A 19,904-nucleotide genomic window follows, 5' to 3' on the forward strand; every position below is an offset into this window, starting at 1 on the left:
AGCCGAAAAACATATTCTGGATAACATTTACAGTTGATTAAGAAACGCACACACTGAGTACTCTGCGTAACAAAAATCACTTATTCTTCTTTTCTTTGCAAGAATCATTGAGAGCTTGTTTAAATTTCATTTCAGCAAATTGCCCCTTCCTGGTCTAGAATACTCTAACTACTGTATACGGGTACGTGTTTCATCTCAATATGTCACTTTACAAAACCTCAATAACAGGCAAAGGTAGCAGGATAAAATGGGTTTCGTTGGAAAGGTGAAATCTCCATATATATTTTTTTCAGTGGTGGGTTTGCCATACCATTTTTACGTCAAACTCAAGGTTTCAGCTTTTTGCATAAAATGCCATTTCCACCAATTTGCCTCTTATTTGCTTTTTCGTTTCTTACCATTATGCCTCCATGCTAAATCCTTTGTATTTGTTCGTTTATTAAATATTCATTCATCTCGGGGTACTTGCTTATCATTAAGTCTTAGGGTTGTAGTAGCAGAGTAGCTAATATTGTCATTTAGGTGGGTGATGGGGGTGGAATTCAAAGCGTTTTCTTCTTTCCACTCCCTTTCAAGCAATATTGGTATTTGTTACCATTTTGCTTTTTGTTGGAATATGACAACGACTTTGCTGCTTTTATTATTGCCTGAAACAAATAAAAACTAAATGAAATGAAACTGTGCGCCGTACAAGATTGTTGATGATTTGAAATGTTAATACAGGAAATCATTCAATTAAACTTTCATATTTCTCAAATTGGACAATGTTAATAACTGTTTATGCAAATTTGACTTATCACAAAACGTCGTTGGCCTTTTCTTAATTTGGCTCATAGCGTCCTCATTTGAGGTCGGATGCATATCAAAGCACTGTAGCCTATACATATTTTTCGAGCAGTAAGACCAAGTTAAAAATGTTCAATATTCATCAGGGAATCCCCCAAAACTTTGTTTCCAGGATTTGGACTTACTGGCTTAATGACAATCCATCAATCAAATCTTTATTTCTATAGCACCTTTCACACTTAAAAAGCTTCATGAGGTGCTTCACAGGAAAAAAAAAGAAAAGAGAATTAACAACGAAAATCACAAACACCAACCGATTCCCTTCCACCCCTACTGGTGTTAACATTTGTATACAAATGTAATTGTAATGGAGCTCCTCTTTTTACCTTTCACTCATTATAACAAACACTGGTCATGTGGAAAGGTTTGGATGAAATCCATTTCAAGTCCCTAGTCTACATGAAAGCATCAGCAATGAATTACTCAGGATTTGTGTTATGCGAATATTGATACAGAAGCCTGACAACAACATTAAATACATTCATCTTCATCCACAAGCTCACCTCTTTGGATATGACATTACGAAGTCTCTGTCATTTCTTCCACTGATGGTAAATGTACCACCTGGGCCCTGAGTCATAACACTGAACGGAAGGTTGAATTTGACCCCCGGCTCTGCACTTCTGTCCACCGTGGCCTAAAATTCAGGAATCAACACGTTGTTAATGCTGAGGAGAATTTGCATAATGTGTAATACAAACTCCAATACCAATGAAATTGGAATGTTGTGTAAAATCTATATTTAAAAAAAAGAATGCAATGATTTGCAAATGCAGAAGTTCACCTGGATGTTCACTTTGGAGACAGACAACTGAGTGGTAGACTGCCTCTGAAATGCACCGCTTGACACCTTGTCAGTTCCTTTCAGGGTGACCACAAACTCCCCTGCAGGGACTGCATCAACTGTCACCAAGATGTCTCCATTGCCCATCTCAGTTGTCATACCATTACTTTCAGCTCCAGTGTCAGACACTAACAGGCCAACATTTTCTACACTGATGGAGGATGGACCTTTTCTCCCCAATGTAGAGAGGATCAAAGTAGCTGGCTGGCCTGGTAGGAAAGGAAACAAAAAAGGATTTTCGATTTTAAATTTTTTAAACATACATTTAGATAATAAGGTACACTGAAAGGTTACATTTTGTGATATTATTCATTTAAATTGTAATATGTACCATGATTTTTTTTCCAGTTTTTAAAAAAAATATCACACATTAACTTATTCACTGCTATTGACGGCTATAAACGCCAAAAATTCATTTGAACTATTTCTATCAGTTTAACTTTTTTTTTTCATTTTTGTTAACAAGAGTATGAAAACCTAGAAAAAAAATATTGTACATTTAGAACAGATATAACATTTGTGAATAATCAAGAGTTAGCTATTGATGTCAAGTGATTCATTAATATTAAAAATTTTAATCGCCTAACGCGATTTTAAAAAACAAAAGAAAAAAGAAAAAAAATTAGGGGCATCAGGTGATTAAAATTTGTAATCGCATGACTTCAGTAGTTAACTCACGATTAATCACAAATGTTATATCTGTTCTAAATGTACAATTAAAAAAATCTAGGTTTTCATACACTACTTGACAAAAGTGGGGGGTAAAATGTTAAACTAATAGAAATTGTTCAAATGAATTATAATTACTATAGCTGTTTGGCAGTGAATGAGTTAAAAAAAAATCTTGAATGTCTACATGGTTGTTTGTTACATATGATTAATGTTCATGTGCCTTTATAATTATGATTGGCTGCATATATGTACCAGCTTGTGGAAGGCCACTGAGCACTGCATAACCTGGGTGAGGTCCCTTGAAGCTCTCCACAAAGTCATAGATAAAGGAAATGGTACTTTGGCCTGAAACACAACACACCCACTATAAGTTCCCATACACACAAAATAAGTTTCTCTTAAAATAGAAAAGTATTTGTCCTTTTTAATAAACTAATAGTTGAATATGCTGTAAAAACTCAAAACCAAAGGAATGCAATGAAGGGTATTCTCCTCGAACTACAGGAATAGCATTTGGGATTGGGCAAAAGCAGGGATGTGCACTCGGGGGAGGCAGCGCTGTCCCCTCCCTGGCTTGTTAAGAGTAAAAAAAACAAAACAACAAGAAGTAATGATTACACTTAATTATTTTCCATTAGTGTTCTCTGGTCTGTGCATTGATTTTCTTTTTCAATCCAATAATGTAGGTAGGCAATGTCACGATAATTTGTACGGACAATATTTTTTCTTCAGAAAATATCACTAAATGATAGTTTTATGTTTTTATTAATTAATCCTACTTACAGTGATATTAGAGCAAAAATAAAAGTGCAATTATCTTTCAATTCTCAAGGATATTGAACATGTACACATTGAAACGTATTACGATAAAATATCTTGAATACAAAATATAAATAAAAATGGTTCAGCTTCTGATAAAAACAAAACAAAAAAAGCACTTTCAATAAATATAAACACACCACACCACACCACTCACTGTCTGTACTGGAAAGTGTATGTGTGTGTGTTGGTAATACAGAAGTGTCAAACTCATTTGAATTCATCCATCCATCCATTTTCTTAACCACTTTTCCTCACAAGGGTCGCGGGGGGCGCCGGAGCCTATCCCAGCTGGCTTTGGGCAGTAGGCGGGGAACACCCTGAACTGGTTGCCAGCCAATCGCAGCATTTGACTTCATTTCACCCAAATTTGTGTCCACTGTGTCCACTTCATAAGCTATACATAACAGGTCAAAATATTGAATATTATTTATATATAGAGAGTATTGTTGTTTTTATTTCTATTTATTTTTTGTATTTAATTTTTGAATCTTTATCTCCGTTTTTATTTTCACTTTTATTCATTTATTTATTATTTAGTCTTCTTCTTTTTTTTATTAGGACAGTTTTGGTCCTCTTTAGGTGACTGACCAGTGCAACTAGCAACTAATGCAATCTAATGAAAGAGCGTTTTATAGTGAAAAGAAAGATGCACTGATATATTTGTAATCAATAAATAATAATTTTCCAATTCCAAAAGTAAGTTTTGACTACACAATTGCTAAAAAAAAAAAAAAAAAAAAAGAACAATGCATTGAATTGATAAACCTACACCTCTTATTTCATATAAAATGTAATGCTTCAGATTGAACAACAAAATCAGGTTGAAACAATTAGAAAGTCCAAATTGCTGTGTATATATATATATATATATATATATATATATATATATATATATATATATATATATATATATATATATATATATATATATATATTAACTTAGGGGATGCAAATAATTAGTAGTACATTCCGTAAATGTTCCATTTTATTATGCAAGATCTTAGCATCAAATCCTGACTAGCTGCAAAATGTCAATATAATATATAATTTAAGTGGTTGTTAGTGCACCCTCCAGTGGACAAAATTAGCAACAACAGTTAATTGTATTTGTGCTCTGTCCTCACGGGCCAGATTGGACCCCCTGGCAAGCTGATTATGACACACGGGCCATATGTTTGACACCACTGGTATAAATACTGTATAAAACGTTGACAAGTATATCACTGACCTGTGACTTTAATTGTGTATGGTTGTTTAGAGTTAATGTTGATTTTCCAGGAGCCTTGCTGATGGTCTGAATGAAGACGAATTCTCCTCAGGTTGCCCACGGTCTCTATCAATGCCAGCGCACCAACGGTCTCAATATTACTTTGGCTCACACCTGGAGTACGAAAAGAATGCAGGTTGTGAGATAATGTAATTTCCTCAAAACAAAACAAAAAGGATATGAAAGACAAAAATGTCTGCAGAAATTCTTTTGGCACTGGACTTGATACCTGCAGGGTTGGTCAGTGTAAAAGCTATGGACTCTCCTGTGATGTAGACGGTGATATTTTTTAGGGATTCATCCAGCATAAAAGGGAAGGTCTCTGGCTTCCCAGGATCCCTCACGCTCTGAAAAACTGTCACCTGAGGTAGGCAGCACAAAAAGTGGAATATTTGTAATTTTAACTCATTCAAACCTCAAAACGTATAAATATATTTTTTAATACTTTGTCGTTCTTTCCCCAAAACGTTTTTTTATGCTAGAGCATACAGAAGGCTTTGATGCAGCTTCTGACCTGAAGAGGTCGCTTAAAGCAATGGTAGTTATTACAGAAAATGGCAAGCAGGTGGCAGCAGAGTATAAGAGATCAGTAAGGGCCATGTTGCAATACACTCCTTTTCCCAGGGTTTTCAACAGGTTTGTGAATAATGATGAAACTTAGCTATATTCTAATGCTAATTTCTGCTAAACGGAAACCGATACAAATATACTTTTTTTCCTGATGGAAAGAAGATAGTCTAATCTTCTTTATGGTATGTTCTATGTTTTTATAGCAATATTCTGTGGGCCTTGCAAAATCAGTCAAAAATCAAGAAAAACAGCCGGGAGCGAAGGGGGTTGCTTCAGTAAAATGGCTGGGAGTAAATTTACAGATTTCACTGATTTTCTAAAACAATCAGATAAGAAATATCGGATGCCTCGGATGATGGAAAGTAATTCTCTTGAGTTTATGGTAATATAGTCTTACCAAAGCTGAAGTGGACGTATCAAGGATGACGTCTGTGGCTTGAGCCAACTGACTCTTGGACACATGTATGGCCTGGCCTCCTGAAGCCAGAGCCAGGTCCTTGTAGTCATTAAAGGAAGCAGCCCGAACAGAACGACGGCGTCTTCTACGGCCCGCGGTGAGGTAGAATGACACCTGCCAAGATCACGTATAGTCCGGTAAAATTAGCTTGACCTCTTAGAAGAGAAAATGTTCATGAGGTACAACTGAATGTCAGCATTCACCGTTGACTTGGTGCTTCTGATGAGGGCCAAAATGGTGTTCTTCAAGTGGATGTCTTTCGCTGTAGCGTCTGTGAAAACATAGATGTGAGAGGAGGCAGGAGAACCTGTGAGAGCCAACTGGTGAGATAAAAACAAACAAACAAGGCACCGGTTCACTTATGCTGAGTCATCTTAGTCTGCAGAATGTAAGTGCTAGTTTAACTTGCAATTGCAACTCATCCTTTAAACATGTAATTCCACTTGTAGTACCTGAAGTCCTGACAAGCACATCTCTGGGACGTCACCACCACCACTCGCTTTTATCTTTGAAATTTTTGCTTTCATTTTATCAGGGTCTGTTGTCCTGAATAAAGGTCCAAAATCTACAAAAAGCACAAGAATGTATAATTGATAGCAACTTGTCATTGTCATGTAAGCCCAATTTATAAAATGCACTTATGCTGACACACTTATTATTACACATGGATTGCAAATAATTCAGTCAGACAAGGTAAGTATTGCCTTTAAACCAGTGCTTCTTAACCTGGGTCCCATCGAACCCCAAGGGTTCGGTGAGTCAGTCTCAGGGGTTCGGTGGAGGTCAAGGCCGATCTGTGCTGCAGGGAATTTGGTGCGTTCAGAAGTCGATTTTTGACTATTGTGATGATGTGATTATTGTAATCCTTTCATACTAAGTCGAGCAAAAAAAAGAAAGTGGTCGGACAAATATGTGCAATAATGGAACGTATGGTGTTCCACAGGGTTCAATTCTGGGGCCTCTGCGGTTTCCATAAGTACATAACTCCACATGTGTTCGTTAGTTGTCATAGTTTTGATTGCATTCAGTGAGAATCTACAGAATACATAGTCATGAAAATAAAGAAATTGTATTTGAATGAATGTGTCCAAACTTTTAGCCTGTACTGGATATTATTTTTCAGGAAAGAAGGGTTTGGTGAATGCACATTGTAAACTGGTGGGCTTCAGTAATTCAACAAAGTTAAGAGCCACTGCTTTAAACAATGAGGCGGCCCTCTTACGTGGGTCATTGAAGGTGACCAAAATGTACTCTGATGGCTCGTCTTGTGTTCCTTTTTTGGTGTCAATGATTTTGTACACAGCTTTTCTGGCTTCCTCAATGTCATCTGACATACTACGAGTATTATCAATGACAAAACACACCACAGAAGAACGGCTGATCCCCATCAATCTGTGATAAAGAAATAGAACTTGAAAATAAATAGTTAAACTTGTCACATTTGACACCCAAAAACGCAACATATCTTGAGTGGCAGCGCCACAAAGAAGAAGCCGTATTTGTTGTTTTGTTGTGACCCTTTCACCTTAGGAAGTCATTGTTCCCCACAGTCAAGCGGATGTCCTCCAGCAGCTGAAGGCTGGCGGCCGTGGCTGCATTTACAGCAGCATTGTGGAAGGCCTCGTTGTCGGAGCGACTCTGATCTTTGCTGATTCCTCCTCGAGGAAGTGCTGTGCTGGAGAGATCAGCTTCACCTCCATGGCTACATTTACCTGGCCAGGTAAAGGACAAGAAACGTGTTGAACTGCACTATGATGCAAACTGCTTGTTGTCATATGTCATGGACTGCTTTTTGTTTCTTGACTGCGATTAATCAAATTTGGAAAAACATCGATCATGATTTCAGTGTTAAGTAGGGATGGGCGAGTACAGATCAAGAAGTAGAAATTAGAAGAATAGAAAATTGCCATTCATTTTATGCAAATTTGAGGAAAAATGTTATATTGAGATATTGTTCTTTATAATTATGTCAGCACCCTCGCCACCCTTGTGAGGAATAAGTGATGGATGGATGGATGTTTTTTTTAGGGAAATTTTATGGTATGTAGTACTGGTGAAAAACAAATATGTATATTGCAGTACACAGTACATATAGTATAATTTAGTATTCATATTATTAATTAAAATTCATTAAGCCAGCATTTACGCATTTTTAAGCATGTCATTTAAAGGTGTATTCCAGGATCTTCTTGAAAACGTCCGTTTGTCACTTTGTGAAAACTGCGCATGCCAAAGACCATCCTACAAGCTCTCCTGCTCGTTAGGGGGAAACGCCTATCAAATGTCAGGAACGTGAGGGCTCATCTTCATCTTGATCAGTCTCTGCAGCTGGCCTCACTTTATAGACGGATATTCTCTTTTTCAAAGTATGCGGTGAGATCAGTGGAGCCACAACGATGAACGGCTGAATCCGAAGCTCAGCGACTGCATGCTATAAAAACTCAAAGCGCGAACGCGCAGCTAGAAACGAGCATGCACGACGTCGTTACGGCAGATTGGTTGATATGATCGATTGTTCGATCGATCAACCTGGAAGACGCAGTGACAAAAGATCCTGGAATACACCTTTAATTCATTGCTAGTCCATTTTTGGGAAAATAATCACTAGAGGGCAGTATCAGAAAAGTTGCTAAATAAAGTCGCTTGGAGAAACTTGCTGCCATTTTTCCATGCAATCAACAAAATAACAATGGTTTTACCAGAGGACAATTAAAAGTGCAATTGCTGAGACCAAATCTGAATCAATAAATATTGGGTTATGTTTTTTTCTTGGTTTGTTTGTTTTGTTTTTCAACAAATGTATGTACACATACACATGGTGGATTGCACATTTGGCTTGCATGTCTGCTTTGTTTCAATAAAATGCTAAATGTATACAGTATAGTTATGATTTATATCGTTATAATTAGGCAATACAAATTTATAAGCAGTCATTAAAATTACATACTGTATTTACACATTCAAAATTCTAGCAACCACCTACTCCTATTAGGTGTTCCTAGTCAGGACTTTTAAATGTACAGATAAGTGGGCAGTATAATATTATTGACAGTTGACAGTGATGTATGATACAGTGATGAATTATAATTAGGATTGGATAATTGGATACCTACTCAACTCTTCAGTACTCACTGATACTGATACCAAGTGCCGATACCATTAGTTCTTTTGATACATGACCCCCCCCCCCCACACACACACACACACAAAAACTATGACAGATCATTTTAAAGAAAGACCTATTGCCAGTATAAGAAATTTTCGTAAAATTGCATGAAATGAATGGCAATTTTTCTATTACATTTTTTCCATTTGTTCATTAAAAAAAAACATATTTTGCATAGAGCACACAAGAACATGAATTTCAAACAAAATAAATTGAAACAAATAATCCAGTGGCCAGAAAATCTCCCAGTCAAAACGTGTTTGTACAACTTTGTTTTAAGGAATGGCTACAGTGAAGTGCAAAGAATTAAATTGACAAAAATAGCTCTTCAAGTAACATTTAGGAATATCTGCCATTTACAGATTTGTCACTGTTTAATTCAACTGGCGTCTCAGTCTGACCACTTGGTGGCGTGTAACGACTAAAGTAGCAGTGGGCAAACTGGGCCCTCGAGGGCCGGAGTCCTGCAGGTTTTGGATGTTTCCCTGCTCCATCCAACACAGCTGATTGCAATCAACAGGATTGTTATCAGGCTTATGCAGAGCTTGCTGATGAGCTGATCATATATCAGCTGTGTTGGAGAAGGGAAACATATCCCACCCCTGGACTAAAGTGAGGTCATCTGCCGTCATTTCAAAGTGCTCTACTGCTAAATTGCAAATGAAAGGTTGGAAAATGTGAATACAAATATACCTATACAGAACTGCTTGTTGAGAATTACAACACGGACCAATCCTGAATTTCTGGTACAGACACAGACAAAACCCCTTTAACTGATTTTCATGAAGCTTACTTTCTTGTCAATGCCAAAGTGTGTGCTATCAATTAGGGGTGTGCCAAAAAATCGCTTCTCATAAGAATCGCGATTCTCATTTAGTACAATTCAGAATCGATTTTAAATGTCCCAAAATCGTTTTTATTTAAAAAAAAAATCTGTGTGTGCCTTTATTTGAGCGCTGTTCATGTTGTACCCAGTTTGGCCACTGAGGGGCAGTGCGGTTCCACGAGGTCTAATACACTGTTAAGTTGTAGCCACATTAGAGAGTAGAAGGAAAAAGTTCCGATCAAGTTATTCCAATAAAAGTTAGGGGTTTTTTTTCAGCTTGGAGCCGTTCTTTTGAGTGATAAAAGTGCTGCGAGTAGCGCGCTAATTAGCATTAGCGAGTCAGACTGGAGTAGATCATTACAGTTCCTTGCACATCTATAGATTGAAGCAAAAATAATGTCAATCAAATCATTTTGAATCAAAAGTCGTTCTTAGTCGAAAATCGATTCTGAAGCGAATCGCAGACCCAAAAATCGGAATCGAATCGAATCGTGAGACATTCAAAGATTCCCACCCCTGCTATCAATACAGAAGAAAAAAATGCATTTTTGATTAATGATTAGTTAGTTTTAGTGACGTCCATGAACATGTTTGCCCATGTGAGCTTTAATGTCACTGGAGGCACCAGCGTCATATCTACTTTTTATTATCAGGGAAAATCCTCTTGGGCCTCTTCCCTTGCCCTTGAAGGGAATAAGAATGTTGATAACATTAAGACCTGTTGTCATTTTCCCTCACCTTTCTTTCTTTCTTTCTTTCTTAATTGTTGTTTAAAAAGGTTGAAAAAAGTGACCAAATATAGAAAACATAGGACGGTGATACCTTGGGGCTTGCCAGCAGATAAGATGCCCATGTAGCCAGAAGTTAGCTTCCTCTCATTCAGGATGTTTTGAAGGATTGGGTTGGGACACGTTCCCGTGGCGCAGTCACTGCAGGTGGCAGTATCAATATCTACAGAGGCAGAAGAAGAACAGATTGTATACACTTTAGTCCCCCTATGAGTTACGATGGAGTATAAGAACCAAAAAAGAAAAAATACAACAAAAGTCAGATTTGTAAGTATTTATGGTAGTAGTATTAAAACGCACACAAATGCAGAAACGCAGGTGCACACACACCTACCTGCCAGGTTTTCCAAAGGAAGGTCAGGGCGTATGAGAGCGATATATGGTTCTGTGTAGCCCAACTCCACCCAGTTACTGTGGCTATAGAAGTCCTGTCAGAGCATTGACAAACATGAACTCACATTCATTTTCAGTGTGAGACCATTTGATAAATCTATATGTGACATTTTTTCTCTTGTTACTCCAACTTCTCAAGCATCTACTTGTGTAAAACACACACATCAATTGTTTTTTTTTCTACTCCACTTCCCTCACCTGAAGTGTATGAAGGACTCTACCCAATGTTTCTCTGGCAGCCTTGAAGTTCTCAGTGCGAATGTTAGCCTTAATGGATGCCATACCATTTGTAATGAGACTACGTCCCTCCAAAAAGGCCTCAGAATTGAAATGATGTGGAGCACTGAAAGCATGTGGACCTCATGTTTATCAGTTTCAGAGCGGGACAATATTGAAAGTGATCAAAAATAACTCTTGTTTTTACTTAAACTCACCTGTTGGCAAAATTCCAATCAACAAGCCCATTTTGGGTGTAGATCTCTTGTAGAGCAGAGTAAAACTTCACCCCTGACACCTCACCTGTAGCTGTTGGGCCAAGACAGGCCTGGACCAACTCCCCAGGAGAAGGACCCTGTAGTCAGAGCAAAATTCGTTGCAGAATTGAAAAATCAAAGACAGGCAGTGCATGAGTATCATTTTCGTACAGATTTTCGACTATAATCTCAGAATAAAGTGATAATTCTGACTTTATTCTCAGAATTCTCACTTCATCACTTTTATCTCAGAATTCTGACTTTAAAGTGAGAATTCTCACTTTAATCTCAGAATTCTGAATTTAAAGTGAGAAATCTGACTTTGTGACGTAGAGCTATGAATTGTGGGGGAAGTCAGAATTCAGACAATAAAGTCAGAATCCTGCCTCTTCACTGGCCCTAATGCTCTTCCGCACATTCATATTTTTCCATTTTCAATTAGCAATAAAAAAAAATGAACATATGACTATTTTCTTAATTGGTTTTATTGTAACTTAGGGGTGTGGAAGTTTCCAAATAAAGATGATTCCATATGTTTCCCGACATATGGGTGCGATACGATTCAAGGACGGTCTATTTTAAAGTGGAACGACTCAATTTGGTTCGACTCAGTGGGATTATGCTTTGATTACATTCAATATGATTTGGCTTAGTTTGAGTGCAAATAAGTTTCTTATAATATGAATGACCTTGTCAATAGGTTACTGTACATTCGGGTGACCAAATTATGATTTCCAAAAAAGACACTCAACCTTGAGATACTTCAATGATACTCAAAAGTTTACTCATTCACTCACTCACTATAATATCATGCAATCGCGATGCTTTTTTTCCTTAACACTTTGTAATTCCTTCCATTACGTGTGTTGTGTGCCGAGTTGAGCTTCTTTCCTACCGTTGGTTTGAACTCATGACCAGCAGCCTCAGCCACGGCTCGGCATGTTTCTGTCACTTTTTGCAACAAGGCCGTCCCTGTGATACTGACATGAGTGGACACACCACCCCCGATGGGGACGAAGGCCACAATGGGCCCAGATAGGATCAAAGCCGAAAGGGCAAAAGCCAACCCTGACGTCATGTTTTCTCTGAAAATGGAAACAAAAAGATTAATCATGGTCTGTAAACCATAAAATGAAAGAGCTCATAGGTCAAGAAACGCATTTGGTACACAAAAGTGCCACACCCAACCAGATAACTGCAGTTCAGGGTTTTTGTTGTTTTTTCTTGACAGAAAGCACCCAAGTCACCTGTACAATACTCGTGCATTTAGATTGTATTTAATGGTAAAATAATGCAATTAGGAAAACATAAGTTATCTTTGGCAAGTGGGAAAAAATAAGGCTGTAAACTAGGGGTGTGAATTGCCTAGTACCTGGCGATTCGATTCGTATCACGATTCATTGGTCACGATTCGATTCGATACCGATTAATCCCGATACGAATCTATAAATTGATTAATGATAAATTGATTTTTTTTACTCAAATTTAGAAAATATTCATCAGTAAATTTGTACATGTACACTGTAAGATTTGTATGAAAATGTATTTATTTATCTGAAAATTCAGGTTTATAACTGAGCCACTGCATCTAACAAACAGGTTGCAGTCTGTTGTATGTTTGAACAGCACTGAAATAAAATATTAAGGCTTAATGTTCCATTAATATAACATTCTTCCATGCTTAATGTGTGAATCCTAACATTAAGTAAGACGTTTTGTTGAATATTCCCATAAAAAATTATGAATAAAAGATTTTTATCGAGAATCGAGAATTGCGCGCTGTAATATCGCGATATATTGCTGAATCGATTTTTTCTAACACACCTACTGTAAACTGAGTTTGCACCTTTATTTTGTGAGTCACAAAATATATTAAATAAGGGGAATAAAAACTGAAACAGAAACGATATGTTAAAAACTAACAATATAAGCAAAACTAGAACTGAAAAATCATTTTCTTCAATGAAATAAAATAAAAACAAAAATGCTCTTGAAAAAAATGAAGACTGAAAATACATTTTGGGTTCATAAAGTGAACAAAACCTATAATGATATTGACAATGTCTTTTGTTTCCCTCTGTTAATATCATTTATGTGCTTTTGGGATTTCATTTTAAATGTATAAATTTTGATATTGCTGTACATCTATAGCTACACAAGTCAGACACAATACTTAGAGACCTTTTTTTTTTTTAATCTTGCACTCGACAAAAAAATTATCATACTAAATCTATTCAAATCTAACTAGCAAACTTGCTGTAAAAACTAATTAAAACTAACCTATTTTTTTTAAACAATAGTGGGAAAAAAACTACCGCAAAATCCAAATCTATTAGAATCTTGCTCTACATTAGTAGATAAATTAATTATAGGTCAACTGTATAACTACACTGCATACATTATAATTAATCATAATCAAAATTAACTATTACTATAACTTGTTTAATTGTCAAATTAAACAAGTTATAGAACAAGTTATAGAACAAATAAAACCTTACAGTACCTTGACCTGCAACCCCTGATGCCTTGAATGACTCAAAAGTGCAACACACCATAAAATGTGCCTTTATGAAGGGAAGGCGGAGCTAAATGTTTTAAGGTTTAAGTGAATGAACAATCAACAATAAAACAATGGGTTGTACAAGCGGGTTGGAGCAGGGGTAAGGATTGGATTTTGGAAATGGGGGACAGGGACCAAGCTTATTAAAAAAAACTGTCAAATAATGAGTAAAGTGGTCATTTGAAATTGGAATATTAATCAAGCACTTTAACTTTATTTTTCAATAATATGTTAGAATGTGCCATATTGTATTTACATTGTATTTACTTTTGTATTTAATGCTTCTTAAGCTTTGTAAGGTATTGGATATTATATGCTATGCTCTATATACAGTTGTGCAACAGATGTCTGTTTTTCTTCAAAGTAAAAATTCTTGAGTGAAGAAACATTTTCAACGCACACTGATTTATTTTTTTGTATCAAAGTCACGTCTGATGTTATCAGCAAAATAAACTGCATGAATATTGATGAAAAATCCGGTGAGTTCTGTTTTTTCTTGTTTTTTCTTTTAGTTTGCTGCGAGGAAGTTGACGCTGGAATTCCCAGGATGCCGAGCGGCATTGTGTAGTCAATGATGACATTTTTATTGTTAATGTTAGAGGTTAATGATATATTTCCTAGTAGAGTTAATCTACCCCTTTTATCCAATTACTGTTCACTCACTATTGGTGTATTTAATTCTGCACCGTAACTATTGCGGTTAAAGTCATTTGCATAAATTTCTGGCCAGACAACATTTACTTCTGTGATCACAAGTTGAAGTAAAACAACTCTTCACCTCGAATGCATTTAAAGTCAGAGTGCAGTCATCATGTTGGCCCCCTTCTGCCATCTGTACCAATGTTCGGAGAATGAATGAATGAATGAATCTTATTTGCTACTCATATACAACCACAATGATAAGTAAATGAACCACATCGCAACAGTGTATCCTTGCAAAGGCAGTGCGTGTGCTGGATCTCAAAAGAAAGTGGCGTTGTACTTCGTCATGTTATAGACAGGAAATGTGCATTGTCATGATTTTACTCTTTACAAGTATCACCTTTTCAAATGTAAATATTCGATTACTTCCTGTAACATCAGTCCTGTAAACTCTTTAAGACAACTTACTATTATCTGTTTTCAATTTTTTTTTAATGTAATATAGATAGATAGATGAACACAACATCACACACTCACAGAAATATTTCAAGCCGAATTTAGGATTTATGTATTTTCATACATAACAAATTCCCATTTACTCTTTTTTAAAGATAATTTTAACACAACCCTACAAAATAAACCTTATATGATGTATATTAATTAATCTAATAATAATAATAATAAATATTTATTTGAAATGCATAATTCTCTGGTTTATGTATTAGTTGTAATAAAGTATCATTACTTTTTTTAATTTTTACGTTTTTGAGATGTCTGCATTCAGTTTCTTCCCAAAATCATAAAAATGAAAAATAAAGAAGAAAAAAAAGGACATAAGTGTTTTTCAAATAGCAGTATATTTATTGTGTATAGGTAACCTGATTATAATGCAATTCTAACTATACTTTATGTATTTTAAATAAATACTCTCATTATTAATTTAGAGTAATTATACTTTATTAATACTAAATACATAAACCTGAGAATTATGCATTTCAAATGCATTTGATCTGGATTTTTTTTGTTTATGGTTGTCAAAGCACCTTGTAAACTCTTGTTTTTAAAGGCGCCATACAAATAAAGTGTATTATTATTATGATATTATATTAAACAAACAGGCTTTGTTAGACCAATGAATATGTATCATATGAGGATTACACTTCCTGGAAATGATGACCGGATTTCCCATATTCATAAAAGCAATAACAGTAAATCTGCAGTATAGTGCAATTAACTTCTCTTCACTATCCCCACGATCAAATGAATCATCTATTTTTATATCATCTGACAAGCGTGGGTGTGCTCTGTAACAGTGTAATTAACTAGTGTCACAGTTACAACAGCCCAAGCAAGGAAATTTCCCTTCCTGTGTAATGCTTTGAGGCTTCATAAAGCACATCCACATATCAGTGACTTATTCCTCAGTAAAGTTACATAGTTAAAAATATGTTGTGATCTCAACGGCAACATTATCATCTTGAAACATCATCCACTGTTTGTATTGTTGTGTACACTAGAGACACTTTTTATACACAAATACAAAACATTCAGATTCTTAGCATCACTTAACTAGACTGTTACTGATAACAATATAACGTTATACTTATTACACAGAACAATGTGTTAACAATATTTGACGCATACAAAAATACAATGATACTAAACAGCAGAAAAATGGAAGGACGTATAGAGCTAGTTCCCATTTGTAGCAATAAAGAGTGTCGCCTTATCTGGGACAAATTTACAAGATTTTGAATCGTGTTTCTCTTAAAGAACATTTGTGAGGTCATAGGTCACTGATGTTGGAGCTGCCTGGTTCACAAGCTCTAATCTAGTCAGTTGGACGCATAGACCAGTCAAAAATGTATTGGTAGATTCAGAGGCGACAAATGCAGGGCCTGTCAACCCTAGCAATGATTATTTGCGACACAGTCACATGTCCCAAGATACTCCAAGACATTCCTTTTTTTCTTTCTTTTTTTTTTTGTACATGTGGTGCCCTGTTATTGACTGGCAACCAGCTGAGTGTGTACAGTAGTTGGCCTTTTGCCCCAAGTCTGTTGGGATAAGCTCTACTGCCAGCCACCCTGAACAGAATAAATGTGAATGTTAATATTAGGTATGTACCATCAGAGATGTATGAATCCAGTGTTGCTTATTTCATTCCATTCCTTAGAGAATATACTAGTCCAATTTTATTCAAATCATGGGCCAATGGTATTGTGTCAGCAGACAAATTCTCTATGACAATGTGATGTATCATCTTAGCGCCGGTGGAGTTGACAGTCATTAGCCAACTAACTGCAGGTATCTGTCATGTTTTGGTTTTGTAGGGTTTGGGGTTTGTTTTGGGTGTTTTTGTTATGTTTGTCTGTGACTGGTGTTTGTCATGTGTTCCTGAGTTCTTCCCCTGTCTCGTTATGTCTGATCAAGTCCACCTGTGTGTCTCTTCCCTTCCCAGTCCGTGTGACAAATCAGTGCCCTCTGCCTATTGTGTTCCCCAGGTGTGGCTCATTAGTGTTAGTGTATTAAGTCTGTTGTGTTTGTCGGGTCTGTGTGGGAGCATTGACGTTATCAAGGTTATGTGTGGAAATTATGTGTGGTTTTTGGTCCAAGTCAGCCCCTTGTTTCTCTAAGTCATCTTCATCTCAGTCTAGTCACTAGGAATGGCAGAAATGGAACATTAAAACGATCAAATCATTTGAAACAATTGCTTCACAAAAGCAATCGATCTTTAGGAACGTTTGAAACATCTCCCCACAGCGACATCTGGTGGCCATTTGTAAAATATTACAATCAAACAGTAGAGCAGTGTTGCCAGCTCCCCAGTAAGGAAACTATTTGCTCTCTGTCATCACCTAATTTACAAAACTGGCAATCGGCCTATACTGTAATTGTAATGGACGCCATAAGAGAGAGAAATAATATCATGGGAAACAAAAACTGAATAACCCCACCCCGTCAAAATAAGTATAGAAGTACAAATGAGCTTTTTGTTGCTGATATTTGTTTTGTTTTTAATTTTGCCTCAACATGACTTAAATGCTCTGTTGAAACCCCCAGTACTATCACATTTAATCAAAAACCTGTGGGCTCCATTTGTTTTTGTTGTGTTTTTTGCGACAGGGCATCTTAAGTTTTGACAGAAAGTATTAGAGAGGAAAAATGAATGACCTGCAAAAACAAGCTGCCCGAAACGGGATTTGAACCGGGGTTACCTGCATATCGTACTATTTTTAGCACATTGTGTTACCACTGAACCTACCGCCTATTGACATTTGATCATGTAGGGCGATGAATCAGCATCAAGGACAATTTTACATACGAAATATACTTAGGTTGGATTTATTTCTGATTCAAGACATTTTAATATAGTGCAATGGTCGGATTTTATTTAATTTTGGAAAAGGGATCGATCACGTTCACTTGCTGAAACAATGTGACGTTTAGAGGCGAAATAGAACGCGGAAGGCAACTATTACGTGACATCCTAATTCTGAGACAGATTTGGGAACGTGATTCAAATCACAAGTTCCGCCTGTGTTCTGGTACATACCAAAACACAGTTTTGATTTTGCCATCACTACTAGTCATCCTCGTCTTCGTCTAGTTGTCTCAGTCCCCGTCCAGTCGCCCACGTCACCATTAAGTCCCCTTCGTCTCAGTCTAGCCACCCTCGTCTTCGTCACGTCACCGTCCTGTTGCCCACGCCACCTTCAAGTTCTCCATGTTCTCCACGTTCTGCCAAGCCACCCACAGTCAAGCTGGCCTCCTCTCGTCCTGTCCTGTCATGGTGACCAGTCTCCTCTCGCCCAGTCCAGTTCTGCCAACCAGTCTCCCCCCGCGCATTCCAGTCATGGCGACCAGTCTCCTCTCGCCCAGTGCAGTTCTGCCGACCAGTCTCCTCCCGCGCATTCCTTTCATGGCGACCAGTTTCCACCGCCCAGTCCAGTTATGGCAAACAGTTTACTATCGCCTTGCACTGTCTTGGCAACCCGTCTACTCCCGTCCCATCCAGTCATTCCGACCAGTCTTCTCACATCCCGTCCAGTCATGTCCAGTCCTCGTCCACTCACCTGTCTCTACATGTTTTAATAAAGTTCCTCACAAAGCTCACCATTCTTGTCTCCCTGCTGTTTCTCTCCGTATTTGGGTCCACCCTCTGGCAACCATTCACACTTATCTTAACAGAATTCTCCCACCAACTAAGGACCCAGTGAGAGGCACATGGACCGTCCATGCTCGTTTGAAACTGCAGTCTCAATTTACAGATTCCCGCCAGCTGCAGTCTCACGTCACAGAACCTTGTCGGCTGCAGGACAAAGTTACAAATTCTCGTTTGCTGCAGCCCCAAGTCCCTGTCCGGGCTTCTCGGAAGCCTCCAGTCCCTTTCCCGGCTCCTCGGAAGCCTCCAGTCCCTGTCCCGGATCCTCAGAAGCCTCAAGTCCCCCGTCCTGTCACCAATCAGTGCCCTCTGCCTATTGTGTTCTCCAGGTGTGTTTCATTAGTGTTGGTGTATTTAGTCTGTTGTGTTTGTCCAGTCTGTGTGGGAGCATTGTCGTTATCATGGTTATGTGTGGAATTCGTGTGTGTGTTTTTCATCCAAGTCAAAGCCTCGTTTCAGTAAGTCATCTTCATCTCAGTCTAGTCACCCTCGTCTTTGTCTAGTTGTCTCAGTCCCTGTCCAGTCGCCCATGTCACCATTAAGTCCCCTTCGTCTCATTCTGGCCACTGTCGTCGTCTAGTTATCCTTGTCACCGTCCAGTTGCGCACATCACCATCAAGTCTCCTTCGTCTTAGTCTTATCACCCTTGTCTTTGTCACGTCATCCTTCTCACCGTCCTGTTACCTGCATCACCTTCAAGTTCTCCACGCTCTGCCAAGTTGCCCACGTTCTGCCAAGTTGCCTACGTTCTTCCAAGCCAGCCACAGTCAAGCCAGACTCCTCTCGTCCTGTCCTGTCATGGCGACCAGCCTCCTCTCGTGCCATCCTGTCATTGCGACCAGCCTCCTCCCGCCCATACCAGCATGGCGACCAGCCTCCTCCTGCCTAGTCCAGTCATGGCGACCAGCTTCCTCCTGCCCAGTCCAGTCATGGCGATCAGTCTCCTCCCGCCCACTCCAATCACAGCGACCAGTCTCCTCCCACCCAGTCCAGTCACGGTGACCAGTCTCCTCTCGCCCAGTCCAGTCATGGCGACCAGTCTCCTCTCGCCCAGTTCAGTCATGGCAATCTGTCTCCTCTCCCTGCCCTGTCTTTGCGACCCGTCTACTCCTGTCACATTCCAACCAGTCTTCTCATGTCCCGCCCAATCCAGACATGACGACCAGTCTCCTTATGCCCACTCCAATCATGGCGACCAGTCTCCTTACGTCTATTCCAGTCATGGCGACCAGTCTCCCCTTGCCCAGTCCAGTTATGGCAAACAGTCTTCTCTCGCCCTGTCCAGTCATGGCGACCAGTCTACTATCGCCCTGCCCTGTCTTGGCAACCCGTCTACTCCCGTCACATCCAGTCATTCCAGCCAGTCTTCTCACGTCCCGTCCAGTCATGTCCAGTCCTCGCCCACTCATCTGT

The 19,904-nt window shown here is 38.3% G+C and overlaps 1 protein-coding gene across 1 annotated transcript in view; it reads right to left on the reverse strand.

Moving 5' to 3' along the window:
* Positions 1-12,202, reverse strand: part of vwa11 (von Willebrand factor A domain containing 11) — a 13,232-nt gene extending 1,030 nt beyond the window's left edge. Inside the window, exons 1-15 of the mRNA XM_077570149.1 lie at positions 12,020-12,202; positions 11,086-11,222; positions 10,850-10,994; positions 10,593-10,686; positions 10,293-10,421; positions 7,004-7,190; positions 6,701-6,870; positions 5,931-6,043; positions 5,682-5,798; positions 5,419-5,592; positions 4,681-4,813; positions 4,413-4,565; positions 2,615-2,707; positions 1,631-1,899; positions 1,350-1,483 (exon numbers count right to left, since the gene is read on the reverse strand). Of these exons, the coding sequence (XP_077426275.1) occupies positions 1,350-1,483; positions 1,631-1,899; positions 2,615-2,707; positions 4,413-4,565; positions 4,681-4,813; positions 5,419-5,592; positions 5,682-5,798; positions 5,931-6,043; positions 6,701-6,870; positions 7,004-7,190; positions 10,293-10,421; positions 10,593-10,686; positions 10,850-10,994; positions 11,086-11,222; positions 12,020-12,202 (2,231 nt within the window). The remainder of the gene's footprint in view (positions 1-1,349; positions 1,484-1,630; positions 1,900-2,614; positions 2,708-4,412; positions 4,566-4,680; positions 4,814-5,418; positions 5,593-5,681; positions 5,799-5,930; positions 6,044-6,700; positions 6,871-7,003; positions 7,191-10,292; positions 10,422-10,592; positions 10,687-10,849; positions 10,995-11,085; positions 11,223-12,019) is intronic.
* Positions 12,203-19,904: the final 7,702 nt, after the last annotated feature.

The sequence above is a fragment of the Vanacampus margaritifer genome, chromosome 7 (genome assembly GCF_051991255.1).
Source record: "Vanacampus margaritifer isolate UIUO_Vmar chromosome 7, RoL_Vmar_1.0, whole genome shotgun sequence".
NCBI lineage: Eukaryota > Metazoa > Chordata > Actinopteri > Syngnathiformes > Syngnathidae > Vanacampus > Vanacampus margaritifer.